The sequence below is a fragment of the Pteropus medius genome, unplaced genomic scaffold, assembly GCF_902729225.1.
Source record: "Pteropus medius unplaced genomic scaffold, Ma_sr-lr_union100, whole genome shotgun sequence".
Classification (NCBI taxonomy): Eukaryota; Metazoa; Chordata; class Mammalia; order Chiroptera; family Pteropodidae; genus Pteropus; species Pteropus medius.
Genome location: NW_024344378.1, coordinates 25,195,932 through 25,223,327, shown reverse-complemented (window position 1 = coordinate 25,223,327; position 27,396 = coordinate 25,195,932). Strand labels below are relative to the sequence as shown.

Below are 27,396 nucleotides of genomic sequence, written 5' to 3'. Positions count from 1 at the left end.
ATATAGGTAGGTCCTTGGTAAACGAGAAAAGTATTTTGAATAGATTGCACATATCAAACAGGTATGAATGAAGAATGTCTATAATAAAATATTTTTAGGGAGAAAAAAACTCACTCAATATATACACCCAATGAGTGTTGCCTATTTAAGTCATCATCTTGGGTAAGAAGTATTTGTATACCTTATTTCTATTATTTAAAATAATTCCGAAACTCTACTTCTAGGATTATTTTAGAAACTGCATAAAAAAATCTGTTCCTTTACCTTTATGTAATTTTTGACCCCAAAATATCAGTCAGCTCAAACAACTTCCCCTCCACATTTACTAGAAAGCAAATTGTGGGGCATTTCCAAAAATAAGGACTTTAGTTAAGAACAAATACTTCATATCCCAAACCAGTGGTCCACTGAACAACACTGCCTGCACTATAGCCAGGTTTGAAATAGGTCTGTTGGAGATTTAATCTTTCAACTCAACATACTGAGGCCTTTTCAAATACTCCTTAAAAATTATGACTCCCATGATCTGTCGCTGTGTATGAATGAAGTGTGATTATATGTAATGATCTAAATTTATAAATGAACTTGATGTCCATAAAGCATATGAATTTGATGTCCATAAATACCTGCAATTCCAAATATATGAATCTATTTTAAAAAGAATATCTGTAGTCTTCCTAGTCAACATTTAATTTTGCATTTATTTTCTGATGACTACTAAACTATATTTTATCATAAAAATTTAGCTACATATATTCCATTGTTAATTATCAGTTTTGCTGCTGAACATTCAAACATTTTTTCCTCAGATATCAAGAGTCTTTTTTATTCACTGTAAGTAATTAGGTAAAAAAAACAATTTATTTAAGAAATGATGAGGCTTTCAAACAATGTTTAACATTAATAAACCAACACTGATTTATTGTTTTCTGATAGTTTAGAAAGATTGTATAATTACTTCCTCGACAGTTCCTTTGTAGCAATGTCCAGCACAATGACTTACACATAACAGAAGCCTGAAAAATAGTTACGGAATTAATAATAACAATTTAATAAAAAGAAAATCTCTGATACTAACCATTTAAAAATCATGCATCTTCTCCTCTATCCACCTCTTTGCTCTTTATAAAAGTGGGTTTTTACTCTTCAAAATGAAATCAATAAATCTTTTAGAAAATTAAATGAAAACTATGAACCCTTTCCCAAAAAAAACCAAATATAGCCACAGACATGTACACATATTCTAGGAGTGCTTAGACCTCTTGGGGGTATGGACCCTGAGTTAAGAAGTAACATTTTATAATATATCCCTGCATGTAAGTATATCCATATTTGCATAACTATATTTGAGATAAGCTCTATGCAAATGATATTATGCCTTTAAATTATCTTACTGCATAAGCTCTGTTGGAGAGTCAACTTTTGTGAACACATCCTGTTTTAGAGCTCATTTGGCTCCCTGTGGTATTAATTTACTCTATAATAAATGACCCACATACTGGAAAGTCAAATTTGAGTCTAACAAACTCCTTTAAGTGGTAGGGGTAAGAAGTAAGAGAAAGGTAAAAAAAAAAAAAAAAAAGAAGCTAGAAATAGGTAGTAATGGGAAAATAGGTGCTCACAAGAAGATGTCAGTATATCAAAGGAAAAAAATTGATGATATACTTAATCTACTTTATAATTTTAACTAATTGAGACAAGGGAAGAGAAATGTGAATCAGTGAAAAAAAAATGCTACGAAATAAAGGAACAATGGAATCTCTGTACACTGTACTAGCTCCCTCCATCATCTAGGAACTGCAGGAACACAGTTGTAGGTAAGTAACTGAAAGATGGGGAAAAGTAGCTCCAACACAACTAATGAACTTCCAAAGCATCTGACATCTTGAGAGTGGCCGAATTTTTATTTCCCAAGACAAACCACTCAAGCTGCAACTTGAAGATAAAACTTTTTAAAGAGTTTCAAAGTGTACTTTCACATTAAGGAATGTAGGCTTTTCTCTTCCAAGTCACAGAAATAAATCTTGAAAATACTCATCAAATTCTTCTTCCCTATTTAAAGAAAAAATACATATATTGATTAAAATCGACTATTAGAGAAAAAAATTACTAGGTGACGCATTATATGAGATTAAAAATATTTTAAATCAACATATTTGCTGCATATATCAACCTATTTCATAATTCAGCCATCAAGTAATTCTTAGCTTCTATAATAATCATAACTTTACCCACACTGATTAAAGTTAAAATGTTTTGTATGTTGGAATCTCTTCCTAAATGTATTTATGACCTAAGATTTTACTTTGATGTACTCTGTAAAATGTCATTGCTTTCCTTTACTTTTCCAGTTATCTTTATAATTTCTCTGTTAATTCTCATATCAAATTATAGCCTGATCGAGAAATAAATAAAAAAGAAACTATTTTAAGGAAAAATATAAATCTTACTCCTAGAAGTGGGAAAAATATGCTTAGGCCGCAAGTTTTTATTACTAAGAGAATAGAAATTATGTAATTGTAGCAAGTAAAAATTATGTCTAAAACAAAGAACAGAACTCTGAAAGGAGATATTATATTATAATGTGTTAAAATACTATGAAAACTGCAAAGTAAGTATTAAATAAATATTAGTGCTAGGAGTCAGAGTGATACAGTGGAAATGGCACAGGTTTTCAAGTCAGACAAGTGTTTAAGTCCTAGCTCTGTCACTTATTAGCCGGATGAGCAAGTTACTTAACTTCTCTTGCCTCAGTTTCCTTTTCTGTAAAATGGAGAACATTACATATCCTCATAGAGTTGCTGTAAGGATTAAATATATGCAATGTTGCTTTTCTTCCTTCTGGGAACAGGGAATCAAGCTGAAAAAATTCAGTCTATCAGTCTCTTTAGACAACACTCTTTTAGATCAGAGATTCACAATGGAATTCCATCATTTGGTCTTAAATAATTGTGAATGCATAAAGCCATCACGACCACGTTTAAACTAAGAAACAATTTAATTACAGAATCAGATAAAGTTGATTTAAGAATTATCTGCATTTTGGCATTCCCCATGCTACAGTCCCTCTTCCCTAGCATGACAGCAAAATGTAGTAGAATTTTTAAAGTTGTTCTAAGAATATAAATATATAAAATTAGCTGAATCTCTGTGTGGACTCAGATGTTCAGTACTTGATCAACGTCAAGTTTTTATAAGGTCACAAAGAGTTTTGGATTATGAAAGCCTTCTTAGGATTTACTCATGTATCTTTATTGCCTAAAAAGATAAGATCTATTCTGCCATGTTCAGCTGTAAAGCTATCTAAGAGAAAGTTATATGGTTGAAAGTTTAGTCAATAATTTAAGATATAGCAATATTCTATTTACAGCAATAACTTTTTAATAATGTGATGTATAATGACCACATTTGGGAACTCTGTGGCTAAAATAAGTAAATAAAAAGGTTAAAGATCACAGAAAAAAAATAATTTTGTTTAAAAAGCCTCTTTCCAACATACTTGACTTCTGGTACACTGAGAACATATCATATAATTAGCAAGATGTTATATAATCAGCTTAAGTTAGTGAATTATGACTGATTTAATAGTCTCTTTCTATTATGAACCATTATGCCGAGGGACTAACAAAATGGGACTAAAATTTATTTGAACAATTATAGTTGTATTGTACCAAGGTACTTTACATTCTTTATTTCATTAAAACTTCAGAATAAACTCTATGCAGTAGGTATTATTTTATCTCTTCTAACAGATAAAAGTTCAAGTGGTGAACATCCCAATATATGACAAGAACTAATAACATTCCAGCCACATCCAGACAGTTCTTCCAAACCATAACACAGAACAATTCATGCACTGAGTTGTCTTTGGAGGCTAAGCTGGGTGTTGGCAAGTCAACTTTTACACCTGTATATGTCTTCAAGGAGCTCCCCTGTACAGGTTTATGATAAATAGAATATCATGGATAGACTGGTCTGGAAGCTAGTAAACAACCCTTCTTTGAAAGATTCTAAGCAAAAACCAGAAAGTCTTCTGTTAACGTGAGCTGAGGAAAGATTTATTCACCAAGAGGAAGCTAGACAAGTTGGCTGTTTATGGTGACAACGATTGCTGGGGATAAATTCTGATCTTACCAGGCTATGTAGTCCTTGGCATTAAACAGTCATTCATGATGATAAGTTTTTTCATTAACTGTTATCAAGAATGGCTGTAGTCATAGCTTCCTAAGGGCATGTATTATCTATTAATATAAGAACTTACCGTGATTTTTCATCAGTCTCTGGTAATGGGCCCTTCCAAAGTTCAGATTCTGAAGTACTTTCTTTCTCATCAGGGTTTCCTGTTCATTTAAAAGAGATTTTTTTTTTTAATGTATTATATTTAAAATACTTTTTGAACTACCAATGCAATTAAATTAACTTCAGATTTAACTGCAGGTTAGCTTCAACTTTTATGGAAATTCACTCTTACAGATCAATAATTTATTTTTAAAAGTAAATAAGTAAGCTGAGATATACCAATTTCAGCAAAAAGACCATGGATTTAAAGTCTTATGGAAAATCTCTCTAAGTCACACTGAGGTAAAGTAGCAATTCCACTATTAACTCTTATAAAGGAATGATCCCTTGCAATATATGTGGTAGTCTTTGATTTAGTTTCTTATTTTTATTGATCGAACAGAAGACATGCAGGTTAAGATTTTTGTAGAGAGTATATTTATATTAGGATCAAGACCTCAGGCACTGAAGTAGTATGTAGGGACAGCTATGAAAAAAAATTGTCAGCCATTTAAAAAAATTAATGTTGATTACATTAATGAGAAGAGGCCTTTTCCAGTGAAGAAAGAGGCATGTCATACATTGTTAGGAGTAAAAATTCTGTAAACTTTTTATTGAGAAAATTCTGGCAATATAGATTAGCTTAGAATGTATATACCTTTTGACCAGTCATGCTGTTTTTAGGAATTTAATTATTTACTTGAAATAAATAAGTACCTCAGATATATGTACTTATATGTCCGTTGTATAATAACAAAAAAAAAAACAACCAACATCTCTACCAATTAGGGATTAAGATTAGTTAAATAAAAACTATATAGCTGTTAAAAAAAAAAAAAAACACCTTAGCATAATCTGTATGTATTACCATGGGAAAATATCCATGCTATATCAAATTTTTAAAAAGTTACAGAAAGCATACATAGTATAATCCAATTTATGGTTACATTACATATACCTATATATAGGTATACAATATAGTATTATATATGTATGTATATGTATGTACGCATATGTATTATAAGTTTGCAAATCAACCAAATTTAATGATTATATTACTTGTGGGCCTAGGATATTTTTACTTTCTATTTTAAGAATTTCCAATTTTTTTTTGTATTTTAAACAATGATCATGTTTTATCTTTAAGAATCAGTAAAAACATAAAGATACTTCTATTTTTAAAATATAACAAAATATAGACATGTTTCCAATGAATCACCCTGCAGTAGTCAAATAAAAATTATCAAATACTGAAAAATGTATTAGGAGGCAATAAAATTATGCCACAAAGTAATTACATTAGCAAATAAGTCCTTTCCAATAATGACCATTATTTAGTCTAAAAATGAACTGATACAAATTTGTCTTGTCAATATAGAATATCAATACGGAATGTCCCTTAGTTAAACACAACACAAAAATAAAACAACCCTGATATGCCACAGTGGTTCTAGTCTTTTACCTGTTGGACTTTGATCCTTGAATCAACATGCACGTCTGAACTTTGGTCCTAACTGATTCCATTCTGGCACAAATGCTAACAAAAAAAAATGGCAAAAAAAGGCGGGGAAGGAGGGTATTTCTAACAATCTACATACAAAGATGATAAAATTATAAAGCCTTGGGAACAAGATTCCCACTCAATGACAGCCAGTGTCCCAAACTGAATATGAGAGAAGAAAGACTTAAAAGTCTTATTTTTATGAAAAAGAAAACACAGAAAATGAGGTATGCCCCTCCCTACTACCAGAAGTTTGACCTGGCTGAGGAGTGGTAAGGAGACTTAGGGTTATTTCTGGAAGATGGAGGAAGATCAAGAGGACTGGGAGGAGGACAGTGGAAAGGAGAAGGAAGAGTAAATGAAAGAATGAATATAAATAAATCAAGGCTTTTACTCAAAAAGCTTTTGAATAATGAAAAATTGGAATTGGAAAAGAACGATTTTTTTTCTACATTGTATAGGACTTTACATCTCTCATTGGCTATGTATTGTTAGAAATGGATAAACTAAAATAATATTTCTTGTATTACCCTGTGTATGCTGTGTGTATGTGTGTGTGTGTGTGTGTGTGTGTGCGCGCGCGCGCACGCGTGTGTGTATACACTATTTCATCCTCTGAGAGCATAAGTGTACCAGTCTCATGCCTGTTCTAGAAACTGTCACTATATTTCATCTAATTTAGGAGAAGGACTTGCTGATAAATTAGGATTCACATAGTGAGAAAGGAAGTGTCAGTGCTTTAAGACACTTCAAATATGCTGAAAACAAAATTGGTATAAACTAAGTAATTTATAAGGAGTATGTTGTACTCCTAAATTAGAGGGCTGCCTCCATTCCTTCTTCATTAAATTTGTAAACAATAAATATCTTTAATTTTCCATTTGACTATTTTCTCAGTACAAAAGTTCTGATTATTGAACACTTAAAAATCTTCCTTAAGAATTATACTAAAATGTTAATGTTTACATTTGAACGGTGGGATTTGGAGTAATTACTAAAATTTTTCTTGACTTTGCCATAGCAAATATATATTACTTTAAAATTAGAAAAAAAAATAATTCTTTAATTTCTTTTTTAAAAAGATTTTTATTAAAATATAGCAAATGTATAATATTGTATTAGTTTCAGGTGTAAAAAAAAAAATTCTTAAGTTTATAAATTTCCAAATAAGCCTAGAAATCTTAAATTTCTGAATTTCTATCAAATTACTCCAGAAATTATAAAATGAATTAGATATGCTGTTGAAGTACACTTTATTCTTAGGCCCTAAGCCTATGCAAAGTATTTAAGAAATTCAACACTGTATTACTGTTGAGATGCGAGGGTACTGTTTGTTACATCACAAATGGATGGCCCCTCATGGACCCACAGGAGATTCTGTTCACAAAACTCTGCCTGAAAAAAAGCTAAACACCTGCGAGCTCTCTTTATCAGATGGGTACAATTAATCATTCCACTGGGAGTTTCCTTCTTTGGTTTGTTAGGAAGAACAGTGATAAATTTGTGATCTACTTTCACAATTATGCAGGATTTTTTGGTAAACATTTTTCTATATTACTTTTAGCTTTACTTTTCTATTCTCTTATTTTTCCATTATTCTGATTTCACCTTTAAAAAAAATCTTATTTTATTATATATAGTTTTGTAAGTCATTATGAATACTTTATGGAATGTTGCAAGGAAAAATATTAAAATCTGTAGCAAATATTCAATAAAATCCAGTCTGGTTTGATCCAATCTTTTCAAATCCATAGGACTTATTCCAACTTCATTCCTGTTTCTCTTCCTTCATATTGTATAATGTAAAACTAAAATATGTACCTATTGCATTCACTGAAAAAAATTTTTTTGCTCTTAAGAAACTTTTAAATGTTCTAAATTGGGGGAGAAATCATATACATTTGGTCTTCTTTCTATGCTTTTTCTCATGAAATACAAAAACAAAAAATAATTTATATCAGAGCAAGTCACAATTCATGGAAAATCCAAACTACAAATAACTTGAATCTATTTTTATTAAAGAAAGAAATACTTGATACTTACTATTTACAGAATTTTCTGATTTCTTTGACGATGAATGTCCTGAAAAGAAAACAGCACTGTTTTGTTAAGAATCATCTCGCAGTGGTGCAACACGAGAATTCTCCCCCATACTCTAGTTCCCTTTGTAATCTTACAGTAAAGCACTTCACTGTTCTAATCATTTGTGTTTCTTAGACCTCTCTGCCTAATTAAAATGTTAGGTTCTTTTAGACAGGGATATTTTATGCTCTCATATGGCTTGGAATACCTACCTAACACAAAGCTTAAAAAATAACATCTGTAAAAAAAATCTGTTACTAAAACAACAACAAAAACCCAACCCATAGATTAGCTATAATATAACCAATATTTTACCTATAGAGAAGTTCAACATCTGAAAGCAGTTTACAAATAAACACTCATTTTTCATAATACTTTTCCAAAGATCATTACAAGTGATAATTAGTAATCAGTAACTGAAAATCACACATAAAATTGTTATAAAACAAAAAATTTCAGTTCTACAGGGGTTATCCAATGAAGGAAATGAAAAAGTACTGAAGATCTATTTTTTAAAATTTATTTTATTAGTTTCAAGTATACAGTACATTGGTTAGACATTTATATAGTTTATAAAACAATCCCCTCTAATTGCTCTTTCTTTTTTCCGGCTTTCCACCTAGCCATTACATTATGAATATCTATTAATGTAATTTTAAAAAATCATCACTATATACAATCTCCTGCAATAAGACCCTAAGGGGAAATATTTATGAAGGCTGATAAATCAAAAAAGGGCAAATAATAATAGATGGAGAGTAACGATTCCTCCAACCTCCCTGGACAGGCAGTCTCATAAACCAAAGCTGTCCACATGAATGGCCCTTTTAAGGCCAAAGAGGGTGTGAGAACTACAAGGTAAAAAAAAAGAAAGCCAAGGCCTGGACTGCAGTGATTACTTTGTTATTGTTTCTTCACTCTTCCTTATTTCCTACTCATCAGACAGCAAATAAAACAAAGCTAAGCTTCTGGTGGCAAAAGAAACGCATTTCTGCTCTGTCATGTGAGGAACATGATACCTGCTTCCAAATATCTATATGTGAAAAAGAGGTTAGGCTTACTGTGGAGGCCTAAGGACATAATTGGAACTACAGGGAAGAAGCTGTAGGTTTGGGCTAAATGTTAAGTGAAACCTGCTAGCAATTACGACTACTGAAACATAAAGGAGTATTTTGGAGAGTATTGGGTTCCTTTTCCCTGGAGGTGTTGAAGCAAAAGCAGAACAAGTATAGAGCTTCTCAAACTTTATTGTCCATATGAATCATCCAGTAATTATAATACAGGAGATCTGAGAGAGTCTGAGATTGCACATTTCTAACAAGATCCCAAGAATAATGTCAGAGGACCATATTTTGAAAGGCAAAACCACAGAATATCTTTTCAATCAAGATTCCATGGCTGATCACTGATGTTCCTTTCAACACTGAGAAACTGGCTGAATTCACTGATTCACTTATTCCCCTAACATTTATTGAATGCCTACTATGTTGAGTAAGCACTGTTCTTAAGAATTAGAGATAAATTAAACAAGTCACAAAGGCCTTTCCCTAACAGAAAACAAATTATTCCAAGGGTGAAACGTATTTTCAAAGGAGAAGTGCAGGGTATGAAATGTATCACACATTACTACTCAAGTTTGGGCCAAATTAAGATGGGGTACAACCCCATCCATGATCCCCGGTACTCAGCGACCTAATTATCTGTTCTAAAGGTACTGAATAAACTTTTACAAGGTAGGGATTAGTTTTTTAATCTGAAATATGCAGATTAATACAGTATCATACTATGATATGAATGCAATGATATTACATAATACAATAATGAATACAACAAAATTTTCAAACATAAAAATTATAAAAACAGTAAAATACATGAAGTATTTTACTAGCACATGAGGATAAATATTTTTAAAAATTCATGAGATTTGTTAATTAAAATGTATTTTGGAGTTAGGAAATGATTAAGACAAAAAGGTATTCTACTTTAAATACTATTTCTCAATAAATAATAGAATAACAGTATTTTCTACTCACTATCTATCAATTTTACCAAGTGATACTAAATGCTTAAATATATTATGATATACAAGAAGAAATAAAAATGCACACAAGAATGTAACATATCCAATGATCTTCATCGCTGGAGAAAGGGAGCCCTCTCTTGTCCAAGTATTATGTTAACAGTGGCCTGAATCTAATTCAGTCTGCCATTATCTACCTAATTTAAGTCTGATTCACTCTAAATTATAGCCAATCTGACTCTATTATGGACTGAAAAAGCAACTAGCAGTAACCTTCATAAAAGCTAACTATGTGGCAAGCATTATGCAAACTTCTTATATGCATTACCTCATTTCAACTTCTGAACAATCTTATGAGCTAGGTACTATTCTCATGACCATTCTATGCGTAAAGAAATGAAGGCTTAGAAAGCTTAAGGACTAATGAAGAACTAAGTAGCTGACTAATGGATTTGAATTTAATAATTGTTTACTAAGTACATGTACATGGCACCATGCTAAGTTTTGAGGACACATTATATCAATCTCTATGATTTTAAGAAGCTCATAAACTAGTGAGAAAATCACAGATCATGATATTTGAAATTGTAGTGTTATAATTTTATACTGATTTATAGATTATGTACTGTTTTACAGTATTCAAAGTACTTTTCACATTCTTATTTGATTCTCCACAATAAGCTGAAGCAATACAGAGGCCAGGTATTCACATCACCCTTACTTACATGAGGAAAGTAAAACTCACAGTAACAAGTCTTTAAGTGACAAGCCAGGAATTAGAAGGCTGGTAACAATATTATACCATCTGCCAAAAATGAATTAATACCAACCTTTTTCTTGAAACTCTTGTAGTTAGTACTATAAGTTTATGTCTAAATTCTCCAACCAGATTTCTTTCAACTACTATAAAACAGAATTCTAAATGCATTCACCAGTGAAATTCTGCATTTTAAACATATGGCTGATTACATTTCATATTCAGTAATGTGAGTAGATATTATATTTTAATTCTCTTTTACCTTTATCCTTTTTCTTAGAGGTTTCGTCTGCAGAAGACAATCTGGATTTCTTATGTGATGGCTCTTCACAATCTTTTTTGATTTTATCTTTTCTTTTTTTTGACTTGACTTCTTTTCGCCTTTTTGTTGAACAATAAAATTAAAGTTAACTTTTTCAACTGACTTTTACAAGAAATAAAAACCGAGTAAAAAAAAATCAAATCAGTTAAAGCACTTATTTTTAAAAAATGATTAATTTATTATAACAAAAAGCCATTCATGTTAGCTTTTATAGTAACAGGGAACCCTTAAATGAGTCTGTAAATATTTTAGATTAGTATACTATTTATGACTATTCTGTAAGATAAGGAAGCCTTAACACTGACAAATTATTATTTTTTTAAGCTCTGTATACAAACCTTAGTAAATATAAATCATAGTTTTACTCACTTCCTCCTTTTTATATTCTATCACTTAGCCAATTACAATCAACAAATGAACAAACAAAAAAACAAACTCACAGACAACAGAATGGTGGTTACCAGAGGGAACAGGAGTTAAGAGGAAGAGGAAGATAGTGAAGGGAAGACTAGACTCAGGGTGGCAAGCACACAATAAAGCATACAGATGTTACAATATAAAGTTGTACAACTAAACTTTATACAATGTTATTAACCAATGTTGCTCTAATAAATTTAAAAACAAAAGTTAAAATATAAAAATTTACGAAAACAAATTTCATTTCCCTCCACATAATTCACATCTATCTACACTTTAAAAAAAACACATACGATAAGAAGAAACCACTGTAACAGTTCTAAAACACCAATAAATAGAAAATTCTTCCTTTAAGAATAAAGTAATATAGTAAAGGTATGATGGGATGAAGATGGAAGAGCTTATTGTTAACTCATACGTCTACTTTAGACCATATATCCGTTCATTGCTGTAGCTTTATCTCTTCTAGGCCAGGCTTACAAGGTTGTCAGTACCATGAGTGGCAAGCAATTGATTTTAATTGGTTAAAAAAAGAAACACTAAGTAGGAAAAGGTAATAATGCTTAAAGTGGGACAGGGAAGGAAGGAAGATGGAGAGATAACAGAGAGGATTACTTTCAAGAAACCTTTAAATTAAGGTACTTGTGCCACATAATACTATATAAGAATCACTTTTTCTCATAAGAATCATTTCAATTTTGAAAGGAAACTCAGTCAAGGTTAAATAAACGCGTCTGGTATTGTTCGGTATCACTGATGGAGAAGGGAAACAAAAGTTTAAGCTATTCAAGTAATCGAAAAAATTCTGCTAATTTTAAAAATTAAAAAATCATCAATTATATGCAGACACATTCTAACTTATTCACTCGATATGTAGACACATTCTCACTTATTCACTTAGAGCCTGATTTTAACATTTGAAATGAGTATAAAGGGGTATAATCTTTGTAAAAACAGCAAACCTCAATTAAAACACTGTTTAAATGAGACAGAAGAATCACTTTATGAAGACCTGCTTTATAACAGTTTCTAAGAATATTATGATATCTGAATATTTACCTCAAACTAGAAATTCTAGCATCTATCCACCACCTTGCACAGGGTTTCACATTTAAAATTGCTTGGCTGGAGTAAGGCATGGTGAACTTCCAGTTCCCTCATTTATACAGGCATATAGTAATGCTGGATATTCTATATAGTCAACTAATTAAAACTATCAACCACTCAAGTCTATGTTTAGACATCTAGTGCAGGTAAATGACTATATCTAAGACTACTAAATACTAAACATTAACAATAGCATTTTAAAAGATATTACCTGTGATGAAAATTTAATTTAAAGGAACATTCTTGGCATAACCCTAAAGAGAAAAAGTGACATTGCTGAATTTTAATAACTGCATTACTGCATTGCTACTCTACTTAGCTACTCTAATATCATAAGTTCCCATTTTTCCTTACATTCTTTTACTATGAAGAGAAACAAATAATCTGAAGAAAGCAATCTAATTCTCACCACCTCAAAAAACGCATACATATAATAAAAATGATGTCAGAATGCTTGAGGAATTGAAATTCTAACATTACCTTAGAAATATGTGCTGTCAATTTATTCTAAAAGCAAACTGTTTCACGGACAGCATTAATGCATATCTCACACCAAAGATATTTAATAACAGTAGTGTAGGTAGTCATTTCCCCCAGAAGTACTCTAAGAGTTTTCAAATGGAAAAGAGCTTTTCAAAAAGATCCACGACTGTGGCCTCTCTCCTTTTGCCTTAATTTTGGTTCACACTAGTTGACTTTTCCTCATGAGCACTTCCAGGAGGAACTGACACCAGTCTGTATTGGCGTGTGTTAAACAGCATATAGGGGAATTCATGACATCTTTCTATAGTGGAGGGCACATTTATTTAGGACTCTGAGAAGGTTGTTAACATGATGGAGAGAAGAAGCTGACACATAATATTGGCTTAGGAAAAAAAATAAAGAATGACTGACAGATTCTAAAACATAAAGAGAAATTACTATATTCTGGGGTATAATCCTAAGATTTTAAGACTGATATGAAGAATAGTTATGCCATCTAAATTTTTCTCTATTGACACAAAGAGAGTGTACATATTTAGTACCCCCATCACAACAATACGGCCAGCAGCTAATGTGAGATTTTACATGGCCTTTTCTGATGCTGTGCATCTCACTCTGCACTGGTGACATTCTCGAGTTAATGGGGAGAGGTCTTCTCTTTACAAACTGCCAGTTTACATTTGGCATTGGAACTATTTCACCTAAATGTCACATAATGCTAGTAATATAACTTTTAGGCTCAAAAGTTCTCTGCTACTTTGGGAAGCTCTGAGAAAAAGAGCACTTATTGGAAGATAACATTAAAATTTTTGAATTGAATCTTGAATTAGTCTATATATTTAAAATCTAAATTATGAGTTAAACTTTGAAGAAATCAATCATATTCCCACCTGAAGTCAACTTACTTAATTTAACAAGTGCATTTCTCTTTTCACCATGCTCAATATAACCAAAATTAACTTCCCAACTCTTTAAGCCCTCTTTTTTATCACAATATTTATTTCCACAGAAAAACTGGCCTGCAAAAAAGAAAAGAATATTAGCTATGATAGTTGGTGACAATTTTTATCTATACAATCTGGTATTATCTCTGAAATTTACTCTTAACATACATAAATTCTTAGTTCTGCAAAGTCAGCATTAAAAAACAACTAACCACAGTAATTATAATATACTCAACAAATGTGTATACAAGTATCAAATTAAAGAACTGAATGAATGAACTGTTTAAAAAAAATTAGTCACAGAATTCTTGCTCAATAGATAGATCAACTAATTACAGAGTTTTAGTGACTTCCTGTTAGAGAATCGTACACTTTGAAAAATGGGAATACTAAGAATGTACTCACTAATATCCTAAAAGAGTAAATATATTTTCCAGATTCAATGCACTTACATCTGGGTGAATCCTTTTCAATATTTAAAATATAAAATTGATCAAAGTTAATATTGTTAAGTATTAACATAATGGCATTTATTTTAAGTAGCAGCATAAAATGGCATTTAAAGCACATTTTAAAATGCTAACATTTGGAGATGAAGTAGAATAATCAAACCCCATGCTCTAAATTTTTAGATTCTAAAACCAATACCACATTACCATGTCCATTGTATATTAAAACCTTCCACAAATAAGGACTAATACCGATACTGAAAGGGGGAAGGGGGGGACTATTCAACAATTATTAACTTTGATAGAAAAAAAAAATCAAACTTTTATTTGTATAAACAAATAATCTCAATAACTACACCAACAGGAACAAAACTGAACTTTTCATAAAAAAGAAATTATCAAAATGAATTTTGTAACTATCAGTCCAAAAGACTGGTAACTTTTTTAAATTGACATTTTTAAAATTCATTACAAATGAATACTTCATTAAATCTGTACATGTTTGGTAATGGTTCTATTGTTAAAACAGAAATAAAATTATAACTTTATAAATTACAGCAACAGCTTTCCCTACCTAACTAATCCTTTTTTCAGTTATATGAATTTAGAGAATGTCTATCAAGTTTTTATAAGGCAGCATTATTTACCAACATCTAAAAATTCTATTTAATAAAAAGAAAAAATTTAAAATTGTGATAGACATTTCAATATATCTCATTATTTTAGGTAAAAACACGAACTAAAATGTAATCTTAAGAAAATTTTAAAATGGCTTTAAATTTATTATTATTTTTTCTTCTCTAGAGTACCTTCAGGGCTCATCCTTTATTATTTAAAGAAAATTCCTATTGTTTTATTGCATATCCAATTTCAAATGGACAGACACGCAATTTATGGAATCTGTATATGAGCCAAACTGATGGCATAAAGTTTAATCATTTTAAAATGTAGCCTTTATTTTCAGTTAAAAATTTTTTAAGTTATCAGTTTAAAATTATTTCCTATATGCTCCTCTAGTTTTCAGAAGCATTAATATTAATTTTTATTGCAATTAGAAATGCAATTATCAATAAAGAGCTATTTTATGGCATTAAACAGTATAGAGATATTAAGTTCTCGGAAAAATTTTATGAACAGATTACAATAACGCATAGACAAATCATTTACGGTTTGCTTACCGAATGTCTGCTCTTTTGACGTAGGACTAGATATTTGGGCTCAATCTCAGTAACTCCTCAAAATAAGAACTAGCCTATCCATAAATTCTATTAGGTGCAAAGTGAGATTTAATTTCTACTTCCAAAATGTGAATTTGACTGGAATACAGTAATATCAACTCATTATTCCAAAAACTGATAAAGAAAAAAAAAACTCAAGTGTTCGTCTGTTGATAATTTACTTGCTATAAAATTATTAATTCTAAAAATTTTCTACTTATACTCAATTGAATGTTTTTTAAAAGCAAACATTCTAAAGGTAAAAATCCCTAAAGCATTATATTTTGACCTTTGCTAGTAATACATCATGAACACACATTTTCTAATTTTACTTTTGTAGATAATCATTCACTGTAAACATTAGGAATCATCTTACTCAATGACTTCAATTCAATAATGTAACAAAAGCAGCTTATCCTATTAAAAGGTAATATTAAAAAAATAATTACCTTTTCCTGAAATTACTTCTTTTTCTACTCGCCATCTAAATCCAAACTAACATGAAAAAAATTACGTTTATGCCAGAGTAAATTTAAACATTATTTAAATTGTATATAAATCTAAATATGGAACCAATTGACATAATGATATTTATCAATCTAAAAAGTAAACCTAATTCCCATCATGATAGCTTTTTCTCTCCTTATAGGATTCCAGGTACTTAAGAATACATTTGAACAATTACCATAAGAAACAATCTTCTTTATTTTTAAACTAGCTGTTAAAAGTTATAGGTGCCAGGCCAGGAGATTAGTAAAATATATCCTGTTCTATGACACTGATAGAAAACAAAAAAAGAGCTTATGGTACAGTAAAGAAGCAGTAAAGTACAGTACAACAGAGTGCAGCCTTTAGAGTCAAATTATTTGGGTTTACTTCTTAGCTACGCCATTTAACAGCTGTATAATACTGAACAAGTTATTTAACCTACAGTGCCTCTGTTTTCTCATATGTGAAGAAGTAATGAGTACCTACTTCTTTGGGTTAAGAGGTTTAAATGGGATAAAACATATATAAAATATTTACAATAGTACCTGGTACATAGTATACCAAGGGTTAGCAAGCTATGGCCCACAGGCTTGCTGCCTATTTTTATAAAGTTTAATTGGAACACAACCGCACCCATTCATTCATGTATGGCTCTTTTCCCACAACAACAGCAGAGTAATGAATAGGAAACTGCCCTTCAGATCCCTAAATGCAACTTGGTTTTTTTGGCTAAAAATAATTTTTCTCCATTGCCTTTTAAGATCTTTCACATTCATATGCTAATTTACCATAATTCTAGTTAATGGTTTAGTTTTTTATTTAGTTTACTTTTATAATGGTTAAAAACTCAGCTCCAGAATTCTGTAGACTCAACACAATCTCTACCATTCATTCATTAGCTATGTGATCTTGGGAAAGTTACTTAACTTCTCAGTCTATTTCCTTTCTATGTATAAAAACCCTAATCTCATAGATTGTCATACTAAGAGAGATAATTCAGATGAAGTGTTCAATGCCTGATAAACTTTGCTTATTTTTATTTTTTTAAACCACCTAGCACATGAATTAGGCAATTTTATATTTTAAATGCAAAGGAGGGCCCAAAATATTTCGAAATATTCTAATTAAAACTCAATGAAAATAAAATCCCCCAGTCTAGGAAGAAATAAATAAATAATTCAAAATAATTGTTTTATTTTATTTTTAAATCTATACATGTAAGAATTGCTTGTAATCCAACATATGTTGGGATGTCTAATGAAACAGTCAAACGTGTATTGCATAGTTTCCAAACTTTTTCTTTAATTCATTAATCTGTTCAATAAATAATTACTAAGCGACTACTTGCTGAGCTTGGCTGAGGATAAAAACTGATTATTAAAATAGTATCCATCACCATGGAGTTTATAATTTTATGGGGGGAGGAAGATAAATGTAACAACTACAGTATGTCCTACTAGTTAAAGATTGCAGAGTGGTTTTGCCTCAACATTTTTATATTTTTTTGAAAATATATTTTCCTGCTGACACATGGGAGTTAACAGTGGAGTTACTCAGGGCTTGGTGCTGAGGCTCTCTCTTCTTCTCACTCTACCTTCTAGCGCAAAGGGATCACACACATGTAAGCAATAGAGAAAAGGATCCTAACTTCCTGACAACACAAAGTTCCACGACCATCTACCTGGACTTCTTTGTAAAAGAAAAATGAACTAGCTTATTTAAGCCAGTGTTATTTGGGAGTGCTTGCTGTTCCTTGCAGCTGAATCTGATCCTAACTGATGCAATGATCCAACCAAATTCTCAATGATGTAAGGAAAGAAGCAACAAAGAAGGAAACATGGGACAAAGGTTGGAATTCACTAAAAATGCCCTAAATATCTACTACATATAGTAGGCACGGAGCTAGGAGCTAGTTAATTAAAAATGAATAAAACACTATATTTGTGTAAATAAAACTATGCAAAAATACATCCTAGCAAGGAAATCAAAGGTACTACTTTTAACTTTCTCCAATACCTCCAACATGGTATGCCAAAAAACAGTCATTATCTCCCTGCAAAAAAGAAATCTCTGTACCTTCCCCCCAATTATTCTGTGAATTTAAAACTGTTTTTTAAAAACAAAAACCTCCACTCCATATTTCTTATTTCTTTAGTATTCACACTCAAAACCTGCAAGTCATATCTGATTTCTTACTTGCACTTACCCTTGTATCTGACTACTGATCATATTCTTGATTTGCAGTGTAGTAACTTCAAGCAACTCCAATTGTTGTGGTGCTTTTTGGATTCGATATAGTCAATAAATAGCACGGACACAACTAGTTCACAAGAAACTGAGAAAGTCTTTGGCATACACCAAGTGCACGGGTTTGTAAACAGGGTTATAAAACTGGACACAACTATTATCTGTAAGAATATTGTGAAGCAACTCACATGTTAAAGGCACTAGTGAAAAACTTAAACCAATCATAGTTCTGAGATTTAATTATTTAAATGAGAAAGAAATCCTTATGATGACTAAACTAAGACAGCTTTTTAAATAGGTTGTCTTAATATACTACAGATGTACACTATCCAAACCATACAAGATCATCTGTTCTTGGGTCACTTTCTCTAGTTACAAATGAGAAATGTGAGATAAAAATAAAAACCACTTTACTATTACCTTCAGTAAGATATGAAGTGAGAATGGAAATATGCCATTTCTAATTAGCACTGATAAGAGTTCATTTTACTAGAACAGACACTTATACAATAGAAGATGTGCATCTGCCTCTTTATAAATGGTAATCAATTTGGGGGAAAAAGCCTATAAATTTCAAACAGCATCTGCGAAACAAAACATCATTCTGCAGTATCAAACCGTTCATTATAATTACTAGAGGCTCTAGAATAGTCAAGATGAATGAGGATCCAGCAGCCACTTGTGTTTAATCTTAGACTTTCTATTTCTCAGCTCACAAAGAAGCACCCTTGACTAAGAGGCCCTTCATAAATTCCATAGCTAAAGAGGTTAAATGGTTGATATGGTAATTCATAGATGCAGGACAATTTAGACTTGAATTAGCATCTTTGAAAGAATAATGTGGGGCATGATAGTATAACAAGAAATAACACTATACTTGAATAAGAACCTCCTTTTATAAATATTTGGAAGGCATACCTTATTTTCTTTATATCTACTGAGATCTGCTATGCAGTATTCCTTGAATAATTTATCATAGTATTTCTTTGCAAGTCTCTTCTCCCTAGATTCATTTAAAAAATAGAAATTTTCATTTAAAAATTCAACCAGATTGCTACTTGGAAGCATTGTCAAATAAATAACACATACGAGATAAATATTAATGTTTTAAAAGAGGTCTATCACTCATATGTGCACAGAATACCTGAGTATTAACTATTAATAGTGGTTCTCAGGGAGAGAACCTAGAAGACTGACAGAGATGAGAAACAGACTTACTCTACGCTTGTTACCCTTTGCAATATTTGGACTTTTAAAACCATTTTCAGGTTTTAATTTTACCCAAAATACTTCATAAATTTAAAAAGAAGCATGTTACAAGACAATAAACAATATTTTTTAAATGTTATAAATTATTTCCTAAAGACAAAGCGAAGCAATGAGAAGTCAGTTAAAACTGCTAAAAATTACTAAATTCAGTAATCTGAGGCATGGTTATACGTCAATTCAGAACTGTTCTATGTAGGAGCTGAATGCCTTGGATATGTGACAAAGTAAGACAACACTCAGAGCAGGAGAGACAGGACTAATGCATTTGACACATTATGCCTCAGATGGCTAAAATTACCAATTCATGTCCATTTCATCCTCCTCATTCCATAGGAATCTATGATTTTCTCGTATAACATCCATGTCTGTCTTGTCATTTTCCCTGGAAAATAAAACTATTTCGATTTAATTTAAACAAAGAATTAGTCAAATTTAGGAGGTTAATCATTTCTGTGAGATTTTTGCATACCTGAGTAAAAATATATGAAGATAAAGACAGTTTTATGTGTATGTGTATATATATATATTTATAAAAACTATTTCAGTATTTTGAAAAGGCACTATAAAAAGAGCTATGATGAAAGCAACTTAAATGGATAAGAAATGTATCCATCTCTGGCACTGGTTTCAATTATACAAAAGGTGCTAAATAACCAAAGCTAGGATGAGAAATCTGAATTAACACTAAATGGATAAGAAAAAATGAATAATAATAAGTTTCAGAATCTAAAAAACACCATCCTATTGAGTAACACCATGCTACTGAGATCTAATTTTAAAAAATATATGAGGTTTTCCATACCTCATTTCCATTCCTAGGAAGACTGACTAAAGGAGAAAGAAAGTTGAAGGGAATAATTTTTCCAGATGCTAACAGTATGGGAGTAGAACAAGGGATTGATGGGGAATGTAGGCCAAATTAAGAGGAGAGATAAGTTTGTGATAGATGAGATGGCGTAAAGTTTTTTTAGGGCTCTATCAATTCAGAAAACTGGTAAGTCAGAGGGATAAACCCACACAAAACTAAGAGACTGGAATAGAGAGCTCCAAATATAGAAAGTAATTTCATGTATGGGAAAAATTAGAGTGAGGTTTCTTGTTTGCCTTGCCTTTTAAAAAGCAATCCCAAACATTGAGATCTAAAAATTTCATTATTTTAAACAACCTCACAAAACAAACAAAAAACCTGCATAATCAGGTGCATGTGTATTCCTCACATATCCTGTTATTGCCAGGGGCAGATGTGGCTCAGCAGGCTACCTGAGGCCTGATGCCAGAGAAATGGGGTCATGAGAAACTATTTAGTTAAAAGCTATGCTGAGCCAGATAGAAAAAGTTGAAAACCACATGAGACCATTTATATGTGGGATATAAACCTAAAAGCAATAAACAGGACAAACAAACAGAGACTCATGGACACGGACAATAGACTAGTGGTTACCAGAGGGTGGGGGAATAGGGGAGGTAGACAGTGTAAAGGGGTTAAATATGTGGTGACAGAAAGAAAATGTAACTATGGGCAGTGTGAATACACAATGTTACACCACCACACCACCACCACCACCACCACCACCACCACCACCACCACCACCACCACCACCACCACCACCACCCCCCCCCCCCCCCCACTGCCAGCTTACTGTTGAATTGTACACCTGAAACTTACTGGATTTCGTTAACCAATGTAACCATAATTTAAAAAATTAATTAAGGGGGAAAAAAAAGGTATGGATGGCTTCTCCACCTTATAACAAAAGAACTGGAATGGAAAGCAGAGGAAAACGACAGAATCAGAAGACACAGTAGCTGTAGATCTTCAAAGACACCCAGAGCCCCCTCCAATTCTGTGTAAATTTCATGGCACTTACCCCAATCGCCTGAAATCTTCTTTCTTGCCACCATAGTACAAAATATAGTCATTGACAAACTTTGTATGCCTTTGATACTAAAATGCAAAAAATTAAGGATTTCATTTATTCAAGCATTGTTCTGTGTCCATGATACATTAGTGAGTAGGAATAAAAAGCATAGTATGAGTCTAGGTTTTTAAATAAACAAATATTTATGTTATATGTGCTTATAAATTTAAAAAGATAGAAAAGGATAAATATTAAACTATTAAGAGTGAACATTATAGATTATGAGGCTTTCACTTTCTAATGAATACTGTTTGTATTGTTCTGAACATTTTTCAAGCATATACTACTTGTGATAAAACATCTCTATTTGGGAAGAAAGAGCTTCCTTTTCTATTACTGACTACACACAGCTTCACATCACCACTCACTTTAATCATCACGATATGAAAAATAAATTATAGTTTCTAAAATTAAAGGTAAGGAGTATAATTTATTTTTCATTATAAAATATAATTTAGTTATTCCATTAATGATAAAGCCTCTAGAATAGAAGATCCAACTTTTATAATATTAAATCCTAATATTAGGCTTTTAAAAAGAAGTAAATATGAGAAATCAGATTTTTTTAATACTTGCTTTTCATATTCAAAGAATTCACAGTCATGTTTATTTTCAGTGCAGTATAACAACATATACAAGCTTAAAACTTTTTGTTTTAAAAGCTTAATGGTACACTCTCTAGAGCTGAATATGCATATAACAGAATTGACCTTATCCATAATACTGTCTGTGATAACACCCTATTAAAGATACACAATGATTTAATTGATCACAAAGTGTTCTGATAGAGTACTGAAGCAGAATATGATATATCTAAAACTTGCAACAAAACGGTTAACATTTCAGAAAAGAAAAAATGAAAATAGCCAGATATCTGCAGATTTGGGTTCTAGCTCTTGGTCTATCACTAACTGGCCACATGACCATTGCTAGTCACTTAATTCTTTTAGAGCTAGGGTCAGTAACATTTTTCTGTAAATGGTAAATATGCAGGCCATTCAGGCCATATGAACTCTGTCCAAACTGCTCAGCTCTGCCACTTTAGCATGAAAGTAGGCACAGATAACACTTTAAAACTTTATTTACAAAAACAGGTGGTGGGTGGGACTTTGCATCTAGGAAGATGGAGTAGACAAAGATATATTTCTCCCTATTCCTTTCACTAAGAACAGCTAAAATCCCTGGAAATTATGTACAAGACATAATTATGTACAAGACAAATATAGGAAGACACTGAAAGGTGGAGAGAAGGTATACCAGCTATAGTACTCAGGACCCATGGAATAACTTGATGGTGAATTCCCCAGGTTTTCTTTTTGCCTTATAAATCCCAGACTTGGAAGTAAAGAAGCTGGCAACCTGCAAATATCAATAAGCACAGATAAAAAAAGTCCCAACAAAAGCCTGCTCTAACTGAATAACCAAGAGGTAGTCTAATAAGACAGATATCTTTTAGACAATAACTACACTACTCTAGCCAAACATTCCAGAAAAAACTATAGCCCCATCTCCACCCATGTCAGAAAAAGGGTCCTAGACTTTTACCCTCACCATACTTTAACTAGATGCCCCAATGTCACCAGATGAGTGGTGTTATAGAAGGCAGTGCAGATGCTGAAATGGTTAAGGAACAAGTGGCAGATGAGATCCATGAGAAAGCTAAATGACTGGGTTACAAGATAAAAGGAATAAATAAAGTGATGACATGAGAATTTCTGTAACTTAAAAGCATTAGCAATGATAACAAAGTGAAACAGATAATGACAGGTGGGGGTGGGGGTAGGGAGGTATCTAATTGACATTGTCTCCTTCTCCAAATCCTGACCATAGTAATAAATACTTAGAAATAGGTCTTGCTTGGCCTCTCTTTCACTCTCCAATATTTCCAACAATAATATGGAAGGCTAGTGGCAGCTGTTAATGTAATGAGCCATAGTCTTATCAAAAGTTGAGCAGAGACATAACTATTAATAAGGAAGCAAGGTATAGCTTAAAGGTACAGCCCTAAGTCATGCCTGAGAGTCAAAGCAACAGCAGGCCTGAGGACAGTTCCACAGACAGACCTACTTTTAAATACAAGTTCTACAAAGACCTTAAATAGCCAAGAATGAGGTAGGAAGAGAATAAGAGTTAAAATGAGACAAGAGTAGTATAAAAATAAGAAATGTTGAGGGCTTGGCAAAAACAGTTGGAAAAAATATCTGCAAGTTTATAGATTCCATAAACCTATTTTCAGAACATTAGTAATATGTTTTATTTTTTGTCTATAAATCTTATATATTAGTGAAAGAGAACTGTACTCAAAATTGCATAAATGGCAAAATTCCACATCAATAAAGACTTATTTTAAAATAAAATATAGGTCTACCTGACTTCACAAGATTTTATAAAATAAAAAATATTTTAAAATATTTAGTTATAAAAACCTAGAAATATAAAAAGGATACAGCATCCATAGCTATGAGATGAAACCTTCTATTTCTTGCTTCTTCCCTATTAAGACAAATTTTATTTTAAGCAAATTCAAATGTCCATATTATAACTAATATAATCAAATCCCCCAAGTCTCTGAGTTTACAAAAACATCTTAAACCAAAAAAATTAATTTATGTTGAAGTACCATACCTATCCAGCAATTCTGCTGCAACCTGTTTATGGGCCACCTTTCCATGTTTTTCTTTCTGAAATGGTTTTTTGAGCAGTAAATCATCTTCAATTGCCCTGGTTAGTTAAGAAGAAAAACTATTAGAAGAGTTCAATTTTCTCAAAGGGTGCTTCCTGTCTCTTTATATTTTCAGAATTTAGAAAATGTTTTAAAGAATTCAAGCCTTAACTTTAAAAAGACTTGGTAATCTTTAATGAGACATTTATGTCTTTTTAAATAGCTTAATTAATATCTTAACTTTATTTAATACCTACAAAGTAGTAAAGATGAAACTAACAAATCTACGGATTCTTATGTCTGACTACCTAGATTCCTAGGCTCAAATTCCAGCTCTGTTATTCACTATCTTAATCTTAAATAAGATAAACCTACTTAAGTTTGGGCCACAATTCCTATTTGTCAAGTAGAGATAACAAAGCTTTTGGTAACTGAAACTACAGAAAAAGAAAGGCTGATTAAAAGTGATATAGATTATAAATGATCAGTCTTAGTTACTTAGACAGATGTAACCCAGAGCAGAGATTATCCAACTAGATTTGCTCAAATTCTCTTCTTACAAAGTGTGATTTCTGAATGAAAAATCTTGAAAATGTAAAGCAGCATAAAACATAATTTATTATAATTATTTCTATTCTTTTGGCTATCCATGAAGTACGAATACCTGACAAAAATTTTCAGTTCCAAGTGGTATGCCTAATATATCTGCTTTCAAGTATAAAAAAAACAGTTTTTATAAATTTGGTTAATATGAATCAATCAACCACTCTTAACAGACAAAATCAAGTTTCTGAGCACTGAAAGCTGAAAACCATGCCCCTAAAGACAGCAACTCCACCAAGATGTAGCCTCCATATAAGGCCTAGGCTTTATCTACTGACAGATCTCGCCCCTTCTAATTCAATGAAATCTTCATGAGCTCTTTTCCTTGACCACTTAGTCTTCTTATTCACAAATCCATAAGAATTGTGCTGCATCATCATCTCATCTCCCACACTAGCCTCATTCAAAAGTCAAGTACTAGTGAAGAGAACACCAATCGAGCTCCATCTTAGCTGACTTTTGCAAGTAAGTCACTGATGATTGAAAAACAGATGGCAACAGAGAAATCTAAGAGCTTTAGTTAACTTCTTACCTCCTTTCCCCTTCCATAAATCCCTTCACAGCATAAACATTGTCTTATTTTTCATACGACTGTTCACAAATTTTTGAGTCTATTATAGTTTAATGAACAAAAACTTATTCAGTAGAACATCGTTATCTTCACAAACACAATGCAAAAACTTTCAATTTTATTTATACTTCATCTCAATCTAGAAAGGATTTGCAACACAGATCAATAAAGATACCTTTTTTTCCTTTTGCTAGATTCTCCACAGTGTTCATCATCACTAAAATCAGAGTCATAGCCTCCATGACCATGCATCTATAAAGAAGTATAAAGTCAGTTACTTATAACCTAAATTGCCCATAGTTCAGGAAACAGAATAGTTCAAAAATTAGTTATCTTAAAAGCTACAACAGTTTTAAAGGATTGTGGTGGGTAAATGACTGTTCCTGGGCTGTCTAGACATCTAAAACTTTCAATCACTTTAAAATAACAGATTTATCCTTCAAAAAATGAAGCAACTTTTTTCACATTAGGCCAATAAGAGGCTACTCTTTTGACCTTTCCATTGAAAACCAGGTTTAGATGCTTCTGTGTAACTGCATTCAAAGTTTAGCAATGATTCTTTTATTTAACTCAGAGTAGTAACAGTTGCTGTGTATTAATCAACTTCATTCCGGACGTTATATTAGGTACTTTACAAACACTGCTTCTAATTCTGCAAGTTAGGAACTATTATCCTCATTTTAGAGATGAAGAAATCAAAGACAAAAGAAGTTAAATTATACAGAGCAAATAAGTGGCTAAGCTTATTTGATTCTTAAGCCTATTTTGACTATTCCAAATTGCCAGTCTGGAAAATGCTAATATTTTATTATAGTCCATTAGTCTTACTGTATTTGTGACTAGTACATTATCAATTTTTTAAACTTTAATATTCACTCTAACAAGTAGAGCAGGAAAAAGAGGAAAGAACTCCCTAAACTTCACTGCTTTGGACCTAAGGCAAAAGATGTTTATAGTCATGGCTACACTGAATAAATTACTTCACTTTTTTGAGCTTCACCTGCTAAATAAGGCGGCTACATCAAATAATCCTTAAATCCTATGAGTCTATTATCTTTCTATAATTCCATTTTAAAGCTTAGGTGTGTGGGTGTATATTTCTCTATCCCACAGAATTCTAGAAGAAGGCTCTAGCCAAAGTTGGAGGAGAAGGTTAGAAGGCCAGTTGCTACTCTACCCCCACTTACATCTGTCTTCACCTTAACAGACACACCTGGATCTCACACCCCTTATCACCACAACTCCTTGTTCTAGCTGTCTATCATGTCTGTTCAAGCCACACCAGCTTCTCCTTATGTCCTTTCTTCACATCTTGATGAGAGACAGCCACTGTGGGCTGCTTAGAGGTATGTTCTGGGAACAGCCTTTCAGAACGCAAATCCTGGCTGTGCGCTTTTCATTTGTCTTTCTTTAGGTGTGTTCTACAATCTGTGAGCCTCAGTTTTCCCATGTATAAAATGAGGCTACTCAGAGCACTGGTCACATGACTGGACACTGAGTTATCATATATGAAGGGTTTTAGAACTGTGTCTGGTACAGTAAAAACCCTGTAAATGTTAACTGTCATCATCATCACCTATTCCCGCACCCCGTGACACCACCTCCTATCCTTGTTCCCCCTCTTTCAGTTCTTTTTCCTCCAGCGGCTTCATCCATCCCATACCCATCTCAATTAAGTGGTTGCACTAAAAAGCACTCACTTTAGGTTACGATAAACTGACGAAGGCCAAGAGAAATTCGATAAAGGAGACGCCGGCTGCCTCCAGAATCTAGCGGGGGAAAAAAATCAACTAGTAGCATATGAGGAACAAGTTTCGAGGTACTTCTCCCCAACCCCAAGCACACTCACGACCCTTCTCACGGACCCCTTCCCCTCCTCCCTGCTCTGCCACGTTTGCTCGCTGCGTCGTCGTTTTCTCCCTTCTCGGTAGCTGCAGGGACGACTCACTGCCTGAGCGAGCCGCTGCCGGGCCAACCCGTCTGCTGCCACCGCGCAGTTTCGCCACAGCCGCCACCACCAGCTCCCCGCCTCTCTCTACGGGTCCCGACTGGGCGCTGC

The 27,396-nt window shown here is 32.3% G+C and overlaps 1 protein-coding gene across 5 annotated transcripts; it reads right to left on the bottom strand.

Moving 5' to 3' along the window:
• Positions 1–893: 893 nt before the first annotated feature.
• On the bottom strand, positions 894–27,396 carry LOC120609291 (protein FRA10AC1). Of its 5 annotated transcripts, none has more exons than XM_039871712.1 (15): positions 27,286–27,386; positions 27,038–27,106; positions 25,513–25,589; positions 24,127–24,222; positions 23,949–23,994; positions 21,451–21,527; positions 19,881–19,964; positions 19,232–19,316; positions 16,027–16,072; positions 13,873–13,986; positions 12,696–12,738; positions 10,901–11,019; positions 7,823–7,861; positions 4,262–4,340; positions 894–2,052 (listed from the first exon to the last, which is right to left on the bottom strand). In XM_039871712.1, the coding sequence occupies exons 3-15, from the start codon at positions 25,587–25,589 to the stop codon at positions 2,010–2,012; spliced, it is 948 nt and encodes a 315-aa protein (XP_039727646.1). In that variant the 5' UTR covers positions 27,038–27,106; positions 27,286–27,386; the 3' UTR covers positions 894–2,009. The 5 variants fall into 5 exon arrangements, 4 of the variants coding, with proteins under 4 accessions (XP_039727646.1, XP_039727645.1, XP_039727644.1 ...); XM_039871711.1 differs by having other exon boundaries at positions 27,203–27,344; XM_039871710.1 differs by lacking the exon at positions 27,038–27,106 and having other exon boundaries at positions 27,203–27,396.

Excerpts from the sequence above, each read along its gene's own strand:
- LOC120609291 (XM_039871710.1), bottom strand. The coding sequence starts at position 25,589 with ATGCATGGTCATGGAGGCTATGACTCTGATTTTAGTGATGATGAACAC. Across the intron at positions 19,317-19,880 it reads GATGAAATGGACATGAATTG|GGAGAAGAGACTTGCAAAGA; the intron begins GTAATTTTAGCC and ends AAATGAATCTAG. Across the intron at positions 12,739-13,872 it reads AAATGCACTTGTTAAATTAA|GGTTATGCCAAGAATGTTCC; the intron begins GTAAGTTGACTT and ends TTTTCTCTTTAG.